The sequence below is a fragment of the Formica exsecta genome, unplaced genomic scaffold, assembly GCF_003651465.1.
Source record: "Formica exsecta isolate Colony F162 unplaced genomic scaffold, ASM365146v1 scaffold608, whole genome shotgun sequence".
Classification (NCBI taxonomy): Eukaryota; Metazoa; Arthropoda; class Insecta; order Hymenoptera; family Formicidae; genus Formica; species Formica exsecta.
Window position 1 is genome coordinate 2,063 of NW_021853366.1, and position 10,479 is coordinate 12,541.

A 10,479-nucleotide genomic window follows, 5' to 3' on the forward strand; every position below is an offset into this window, starting at 1 on the left:
TTTTATAATAACCGCTTGAATAAACCTAATTATTTAAACCGCTTATACCGAGGTAAAGTTAGTTGGAGTTTCCCCCTTCTCCCGAATCCTGGCACCGGCGAGCCTTGATCCGCGGCGTACGGGAAAGGTGAACCGTTACATTCTCATTCATCAGATGTTAAATTTACCATGGGGACATTAGCTGATAAAATACTTTTTACACGTTGCGCTAAATTTTTAAGTTTTTCGACGAACCATGACATGCAATCGGTATCGCCACTGGAATGATACGCGGATAACGAATCGTCGTACGAACAACGTACATAATATGCAATACTAAATACTTTATGATGTTGGTAGTTTCTCTCTTCCTCCGTCTTCTCCAAAACGCACTCCAAGTCGGCGTACACGACGAAAGGAAGCCGCTCTTTCCGATTATAGTTGTTGAACGTGAGCCCGAGGGGGTAACCACTAGCTAAAATCCCATCGATTACATGGTTTCATTTAATTTTATTTGATTTCATCTGATTACAAATGATTTTATCTGATTACAAATGATGTCATCTGATTACAAATAATTTCATCTGATTACAAATAATTTTCTTCATTACATATGAAATCATTTGATAAAATAAATTATTTCATCTGATTACACAATGATGTCTTGTGATTGCATATGTAATCATCAGATTTCTAGTGATTACAAATGATTTTATTTGATTAGAAACACCATGATTGATTGCTAATTTGTTTTAAATAAAATAATTATTATATGTCGGTCTCTGTAAATTCATATTGAACTTCATTTGATTAGAAGGTAAAAAACTTACGCAATTTGGGGCTGAAAAAATAAATATATATATACCTACATATTTCATTTCAGTTAAGATTGCAATGTTCGATTAAGTAGAAAAGGTGTTTCCTTGTTTCTCACTTTCCCCACTAGTCTAACCGTGGTCTTAACGAAAAGTAATTTTGTATTAGTACCTAATGTTTATTGTTCTAAATTTGCGCACAAAGGTGTATCAACATTTCAATTCACTGTTGCTTTAACACCAATTACTTCAATCTTATTATAAAGAATAATATACGCGGTACATATGCCGATGAAGGAAGGCAGTCTCGATGACCTTGACCTTGACATATGTTGTCAAGGTCATGACCCTGAACAACATTCAAAAGGTTTAAGCCGTCGCTCGTTTTTTATTAAAACGTTATTAACAAAATAAGTTTAACGATTGGAACGTAATCGTCTGACACCATGTACATAGCATAAATTTTAGTTTTAAATCAGAAATAGGTTTGGGTTAGGTTATATCTTCCTGAAGTGAAGCCCCCCCGCAGGGGGGTCGGAACCCACTGTGTCCACGCATATACTTTACAACGCGAAGCGAGGTCCACCCCACAATTGTTGTGTGGATGGGAAAGTGTATGCGTAGGCGCAGTGGGTTCCGACCCCCCCCCTGCGGGGGGGCTACGCTTCCGAAACATATAACCTAACCCAAACCTTCCTATTTCTGATTTAAAACTAAAATTATTGACGTGTTTGTCTCTTTTTAGCTCACTCAGACGTATCGGGACATTGTTCTTTTCCTCGATACTATATACATTGATTGAGATATCGTTGGCAAGTTCGAATTTTTTAATTTGATTCACAGTCACTGGAAACTTAATGTCCTGGAAATTCAGCACTGTCGTATAATGTGGATACGAAGATTCCCGATCCACTTTCAATTTAGCTGGATGTAGAGCAACGACCACAAACCATGCGAAACATGCATTGTCTTTAGATTGCACGTTGATCACCGCTCTCTTCATCATTATCGCTCGCGGTAATTTTATGTGACATCCCGCGCGCATAGGATTATATTTATTTATATTCACGATTAAATCGAGTATTCGCGACAATGCCCACCCGCTGGTAAAGATTTTTATATTTTTTAAATATTTATATAAATAATATTTTATTAAAATTAGTGAAATGAAGCTCTGATATCCAAGTATAACGCGGAAGGAAGGGCTTATTGAGAGCTTAGCGCTGTAATCATTGCGCGATTATAATTTGTTTGATATGTTTATTGTACGTTTCGGTCCTGTGGTTTGAACCTTCTTCAGCATCTATTACAATTATGATTAACAATATGTTATACATGGATCAATTCTTACAATTATAAATGCAAACAATTTTAACGTACGTGATGTGCGTATGTCGCTGGCCTCCGCAATCCTGTCGACTCACTTAATTTGGTCTTTTTTACGGTCCCTGCCGTGTATGACTTATTTCAAAGGGTTTATGTTGTTCGTAACCGTGCTGCATTGGTCGTACAGATCACCGCGAGCCACGAGATTCAAGACGCAACAAATGATGCCAGAATTGAGACGCGAGCAACACGACTCCGTACTGGTGGGGATACACACACAAGCGTAAACTGTGTACATGTAATGCGCAGAGCGCTCTGCGCATTACATGTACACAGTTTACGCTTGTGTGTGTATCCCCACCAGTACGGAGTCGTGTTGCTCGCGTCTCAATTCTGGCATCATTTGTTGCGTCTTGAATCTCGTGGCTCGCGGTGATCTGTACGACCAATGCAGCACGGTTACGAACAACATAAACCCTTTGAAATAAGTCATACACGGCAGGAACCGTAAAAAAGACCAAATTAAGTGAGTCGACAGGATTGCGGAGGCCAGCGACATACGCACATCACGTACGTTAAAATTGTTTGCATTTATAATTGTAAGAATTGATCCATGTATAACATATTGTTAATCATAATTGTAATAGATGCTGAAGAAGGTTCAAACCACAGGACCGAAACGTACAATAAACATATCAAACAAATTATAATCGCGCAATGATTACAGCGCTAAGCTCTCAATAAGCCCTTCCTTCCGCGTTATACTTGGATATCAGAGCGTCATTTCACTAATTAATATTTAAATTTACGCTGAAGATGACCCAAATAATGGGAATGAAACGTATGCTATTTATTGATTATTAACATTGTAATAAACTATTTTTGCGCCCCAACTAGTGCACGTAGTTTACATTGCCGTTCTTATTGTATTTCATTTATTTTCTAGTTATATTCTTGAAAGTCTATCTGTTGTATAATTATTTATAATTCATATATGTGCAATTTACACATGATATAATATACTGAACCACTCAATAATTATTACAAACACATATGCATATGTATGTTAATGTGTATATATGGGATATGTGCACTAGTTTATCTGCGATAAAATATACATGAGCATATATGTACATATATGTATGTGTAATAATTAGTACGTGGTTTAGTATATTATATCATATGTAAATTACACATTATGTAAATATATGAATTGCAAATAATAATATAAAAAAATTAGACTCTCAAAAATATAAGTATGTAATTATAATATAATGAATTAGACATCAATATATGTATAATTCTATATAGTATCGTATAAATTAATATAGGTACGTAGTTATGTATGCATGTAGAAATATTAATATTCCAATATTTTTTTCAGCGTATAAATGAGGCAGTAAGGCGGATGAAAATAATTGCCTTTCGTCAATAATTGAAAACGCAACTCGCCAATCGATACGCGGCCAAAGCGCGCGCCACATTGGCCCCTTTCGGCTCGCGATTTCCCGCCACCGATTGGTCCATCGCCATGTATTCTATCCAATGATGCCAGAATTGAGACGCGAGCAACACGACTCCGTACTGGTGGGGATACACACACAAGCGTAAACTGTGTACATGTAATGCGCAGAGCGCTCTGCGCATTACACGTACACGGTTTACGCTTGTGTGTGTATCCCCACCAGTACGGAGTCGTGTTGCTCGCGTCTCAATTCTGGCATCAGTGGACGCAACTGTTATTTTGTTGATATCGATGATTTACATTGTCTATATTGATTTTGCGTGATATTGTTGACCGCATTTGTTGTGTTGTTTGTTTGTAGATCGACTAATATTTATTAAAATTCACACCTATCTGACGGATTTCTTATATTAGTGTACCGTTATGCCTAATTATGTAAACGAGAGTATTTTAACAAACAATTAAAACCACGCACAACTTAATTAGAGTTCTGATATTAAATAAATTAATTTAAGTCGTGTGACGTAAAATAAATAAATAAGTTTAGAATTATGTTTGTAAATAAATAAAGTTAAAGTCGTAGGAAATAAAATAAAATCAAATTAATTTAGAGTTATGATTTTAAATAAATTAAGTTGAGTCATATGAGGTGAAATAAATAAAATAATTTAGAATTATATTTTAAATAAATAAATTAAAGTCGTATGAAGTGAAATAAATGAGTTAATTTAGAATTGAGATATTTAAATAAATTAAGTCGTGTGAAATAAAATAAATGAATTGGGTAGAGTATAATATTGGAAAGGTATCCATCAAAACAATTTAAATTTTTGGTAGATTCTCCACCAGCGTGAGGTATGCGTGATGTAGATTCTCCGTATCGCTTTGTAAATTAAGACTGTTAGTTTGTCTTGTGATGAATATCACCTCCGACATCAAGCGCTTGCCATTGCGTTCTTCATCTAAAACCTCCACCTCATCCCATGCGAACTCATGGTTATTGAGCCTGTGGTCCGTGATGACCGAATGTTGTGCAGTGTTTTTTCTAATGTGATTCTTATGTTCGGCGATTCTAGTTTTCAGGAATCTACTTGTTTGTCCAACGTACGAGGCGTTGCAGTCCTTGCATGTTATTTTGTAGACGACGTTGTTACGTATTTCGTTGTGTAATATGTCCTTTTGTACACGGATGAATTTTTTCAGTTTGTTTACGCCTGTATAAGATATTTTGGTTTTCAAGTCACGGACCACAGGCCGGAATTGTTCAGAGAATAATGGAATGTACGGGATGTTAAAATAATGTGTGCGATTGTTGCTTGCACTATCTGTTGGAATCGTAGTTTGAGTTGTGTCAATCTGTTTGTTGTTTGTTATGATTAGTGTTTTTATGCGTTCTTGTAACGTGGAAAAAATAAAAGACAATGGATACCCGCTTTTGAGTAAAATATTCACCACGAGTTCGAGGTTTTTTTGGTGGAAGCGCGGGTGGAAAAGCCGGAAGGATCTATCGATGAGGCTTATGGCAGTGCCTTTTTTCTGGCAGAGAGGGTGTCGAGACTCAAAGTTTAAGTATCTGCCTGAATATGTAGGTTTGCGATACCAATCAAAGTTAATAATATTGTTTTCTAAAATAATGGTTGTGTCCAAAAAGTTCAGTCTGTTGTCTGCTCCCTCCTCCATAGTGAACTGCAGTCTAGGATGAAATGAGTTAAACGTTTGCAATATGGCGCTGAACATGGAGGGGGGAGCAGCCAACACGACGTCGTCTACATATCTATAGTAAAATGGTAATGAAATAGGTAGAATCTCGATCGCCCTCATCTCCAGATCTTGTAGCGTAATGTCGGCTATAATCGGAGAGAGAGGAGAGCCCATTGGTGTGTCAAAAGTTTGACGGTAAATGATGTCATTGAACGTGAAGAATGTTGAGTCCAGAACGAATCTGATTGCATTGAGAAATTCGTCGCGAGGTATATTGCAATTATTATTGATGTGATTCCATCTGTTGTTAATGCTGTCCATGGCAAGATCTATTGGGACGTTTGTGAACAATGAAACCACATTTAAGGAAATTAATTTAAAGTTTTCGTGTATGTATTTGTTCTTTAATTTCTCAACTAGTTGGAAGTTATTGTTTATGTGGCTGCTGGTTGTCGGTATGGAGCTGTTTATTATATTGTGTAAGAATGCAGCCAGCTCATACAACGGGGTGTTAGTCGACGACACGATCACTCGGAGTGGATGGCCCGTTTTGTGAATTTTTGGCACACCGTAGGCTCTCGGTAATACACCATCTGTGCAATTGAGTTTTTTATACATATTGTTAGTAATAAACTCACGTTTTTTCCATTTCATAAGCAGATCGTGAAGATTTCTGATTAATTTTTTTGTAGGGTCTTTCTTTACAATGTTATATGTGTTTTGGTCGTTAAAAAGTGCGTTCATTTTTTGGATATAATCATATTTATTTAGGGCTACGGTGACGTTGCCCTTATCCGCTTGCCCTTATTCGCAACTCTATTATATTTATTAGATTTTGAAAAATGCATAAATCATATGTATTACTGGTTATGTGATAATACTCATATTGTAAATGAAAAATTCAAACAATTTGTAACGGTTTTACATCAGAATAATATCGCTAATGTATGCGACGCTACAAAAGCGATACGTGAAAGTGATATGTTTAACAGCGAATTACTCATAGATTGCGAGTTATTGACATGTGCTGTAAATGATATTCTTCACGATGCTTGTAATAAATAAGTTATTTGACTATTTATCTGTGAATTTAATTATTTAACTCATCCTTTATGTATGATTAAAAACGGTGTAATAGATATGCACAGTCTGCAAAACTTAGCATGAGAACGCTATCTCTCTCTCTCTCTCTCTCTCTCTCTCTCCCACGCGAATGCGAATGCTATCCTTTTCCTACTCGTGCGCTATCCTTCTCCCACACATTACGAACGCCTCGCGCTATCCTTCTCGCACCGCCTTACGAACGCCGTATCTCGCATCATCCACGTGCATGCCTCGCGCTATCTCTCTCGCACCGCCTTACGAACGCCGTATCTCGCATCATCCACGTGCATGCCTCGCGCTATCTCTCTCTCTCTTTCTCTCTCTCTCTCTCCCAAGTGCATGCCTCGCGCTATCTCTCTCTCTCTTTCTCTCTCTCTCTCCCAAGTGCATGCCTCGCGCTATCTCTCTTCCAAGTGCATGCGGACGCTATCCCTCTCCCACACATTGCGAACGCCTCGCGCTATCTCTCTCACACCTAGTCGCGGCATCGTACCTTCGCGTTCCCTCTTCCCTTCGCCTATCGGTTTCGCCGCGGTTCCCCCTCTTCCCCGCGGACCCCTCGCATATCGGTTTCGCCGCAGTTCCCCTCCCCCTCTCCGCGGACCCCTCGCCCATCGATTAGGACGCGGTCCCCCTCCCCCCTCTCCGCGGACCCCTCGCCTACCGGTTTCGCCGTGGTCCCCCCGCGTGACGTCATACCCCCCGCGCCAATTTCCCCTCGCCCCTCACCCCTCCTCAGAGGACCTGGGTTAGAACCGGCCTTACTACACTACTATTATTATTTTACTTTTTAATATCATTGTCTTTTTGCTGTACTGTTTTTGATTATGGTTACCACTACATTGTTTTGTTGTCTACATTAGTGTATTATTTACTTTCCCTGTGACATATGACACGTCATATACTCACACACTATTATCACATGTATACATATATGCATTTACTTAGATTGTTAACTCTGATTGTATTATGCTTAATGCGCTTGAGGGGACTTGTCCCAGAGCGTAGAATAAATAACGCTTTCTCTCTCTCTCTCTCTCTCTGTTACGCATAGACTCACGCGCACATACGCGCGCTCTCACACACACATACACACACACCCAAGGAGGGTTTGGGGTCGCAAAATACCATGGAACTGACAAGCCACGGGGTCCTTATCCTTGAAGTGAACACACACACATTTACAAAACAGCCTTTTTCAGGGCCACATGATGTGCTAATTCCGATCGCTCAACCTCCCTGTGGTGCATATTGGGTAACGCTAATGCCGACGGTAAAACCTTTTAATAAGAAATAGTCAGATGGAAGTCGCCTATTTTTATTATATACGACAGTTTCTGGAGCTGATACAGCTCAGTGAATTTTCTCTGCGCGGTAAAATATCGAAATTCCCTAATGAGGAAGCTTCGTTCACATAATTACTCAGAAGATTTGCTTGAGTTAATGTGGGTCTGGAGTAATTCCATGGTTTGTCAGCTACGCAACACACATGCACATACACGTCGAACGCTCACAATCCGAGGGCAATTTTGAGCTTTAAAATACCACGGTTGTTAGCGAAACCCGGAATTTTTATTCTTGCAAGTTAAAATTGGGCATTGTTAAAAATTCAAAATTGGATATCTCAGCACCTAATACAGCTAGCAGGGTGTTCCAAAAAGCATTTTCAAGATTCGGATTGCCACTTTTAAAAATTTTATATTGCAATTATGTGCGATACGTTTTTTCGAAATGGCGGATGACAAAGCGAGAGCATGCAAAATTGAAAAATTTTCGTCCAAATTTGCGACGACCCATGGCAAGAGTTAAGTACTGCAATTTAGTGAGCTGTCGTAACCCGACCAATTTCTCAATATATTAAAAGATAAAACAATAAAGTTAAACAGAAAAGATTAAGAAAGAGCTGAGTAAAGCAATGCATTAAAATTAGAAAAGAGATCAAGGAAAGATAATTAAGAAAGAATAAAAGTAATAAAAGATTATTAATAAAATAAAGTAAAGATACGTGACTAAAGAGAAGGAAGTCACGGTCAAGTTCTCGGAAGCTGAGTAAGCAGTTGACGAGACAGCTGACGAGCGGAGCACGAGACATGCTCCGGTCAGGGACACCACACTCCTCCCTAATCAACGACCTAATTAATTAATATATATTGAGCGCGAGATGCACCGACGCTAGCTCAGTAATATAGCTCATTAACATCGCTCACTACTCGTTCACTCGCTCGCTCATATCAACAGTATCGATATACCGTACATCGCGCCCGACTATTATAATCGCGAATAAGTAAAAGTGTACCAAAACCTGTGAAATATATTAATTTATACCTAACGTCCGGGAGTGTCTTATTTCGAGCGTGGATCCTAATCCTTTGGGCGTATAAATCCCTAAAGACCTCTTCCTTAGCGGCTAGAGGCACAACAGAGCTAAAAAGCATGTGATAGTATAGTGTCTCCTCTTCAAAATGCCTCTTTACTCGTCTCGATACGATGATTTTTCGCTGAGATATGCGCAATTGTATAAAAAGGCAGTTTTTTACTTTAAATGCGCATATCTCAGCGAAAAATCATCCTATTGAGACGAGTAGAAAAGCATTTTGAAGAGGAGACTCTGTACTATCGCATGCTTTTTATCATACTAAAGCATATTGCAAGCTTTGTCAATGTTCGCTTCAGGCTCACAAGAAGGATATCCAAAATTATGGAAAATGCAAAAAACATTTAGCTGCATTAAAATTTTCTACAAGTAAAAAGATGACAGGTTTTGTAAAGCAGACTATATCAGATAAGTAGAAAAGTGGCCGAATTGAAGATTTCTGCATTCATTGCAGAGCATTGTTCTGTGTCTCCAATCGACCACCTTGGAAATTTAATAAAAACTCTTGATGAAACATCTCAACTACTAAGCGAGTTAAAATTACATAGAACCAAGTGTACGGCATTAATAAAATATGTTATTTCTCCTTGTTTTTTAGAAGATCTTGTTATTGATCTTGGTAATGGATACTACTCATTGATTATCGATGAAAGCACAGCAGTGGATACCACAAAAATTCTTTGCCTTATGATAAGATATTTTAGTGAAACGAAGAAAACAATCGTAACAACTTTTTATAGATTAATCGAAATTGAAAGTGGAGATGCTATTACGTTGACAACAGCTTTCAAAAATCAAATGTTAAAGGATGGCCTTAAAATTGAAAATCTTATTAGAATCGGAGTTGATGGAGCCAACGTTATGATTGGTATACATAATTCGTTTTCTTCTATTTTGAAAGAGACTATTAATGAGTTTGTTGTAGTTAAATGTGTTTGCCACTGTCTTCATTTGGCAGCTGAGTATTCTTGCAAATGCTTACCAAGAAATCTTGATTTTATTATTAAAGAATGCCACAATTGGTTTTCTTGTAGCTGAAAGCGCCAAATAGAATATAAGAAACTGTATGAAATTTTGGCAGATAAGAAACCTCTTAAAATTGATAAATTATCGGGCACATGATGGTTAGCACGATATGAGGCAATAAATAAAATAATTGATCAATGGGATGCTCTAAAACTCCACTTTCAATTAGTAAAAGACAAGGAGAGATGTTATATAGCTGATCAATTATATAATATGCTTAATACACTATCTAATATATAATCTAATATAGTCTACCTTACTTTCTTGAGGCATATGTTGAAATTCCTTACGGAAGTCAACAAAACGTTCCAAGCAGAAAGTGCTAATCCCCTTAAACTTTTAGAAAATTTGCATTCCCTTTTATATTACTACATGAGTATCCTTATACCTGCAGCAAGATTAGGAATTAAAAAAACCGATCTTTCTCACTTTAAATTCAAAGATTACATAGTGAGAGTTGAAGCTATCGATTTTGGATATTCCTTTGAACAAGCAGCTTCTGGCATGAATCATCAAGAGGTCAAAATAATCAAAGAGAGATGTCGCGACTTCTTGATTTGTTTGTGTGAGCAGCTGCAGTCAAGAATCCCCGATAATATTAGGTACAACTTTGCTTCCGCCGTTTTTTTTTCCCGAAATTCGAGGCTTTATGTAAAAAAACTGGTTATAATTTATGATTCAAAGTATTG

General features: G+C 37.8%; 1 protein-coding gene across 1 annotated transcript; it reads right to left on the reverse strand.

Moving 5' to 3' along the window:
* Nucleotides 1-4,407: 4,407 nt before the first annotated feature.
* Nucleotides 4,408-5,904, reverse strand: LOC115242551. Its single transcript, XM_029818936.1, has one exon. It carries the CDS (start codon nt 5,902-5,904, stop codon nt 4,408-4,410), a length of 1,497 nt encoding a protein of 498 aa, XP_029674796.1.
* Between the last annotated feature and the right edge of the window lie 4,575 nt (nt 5,905-10,479).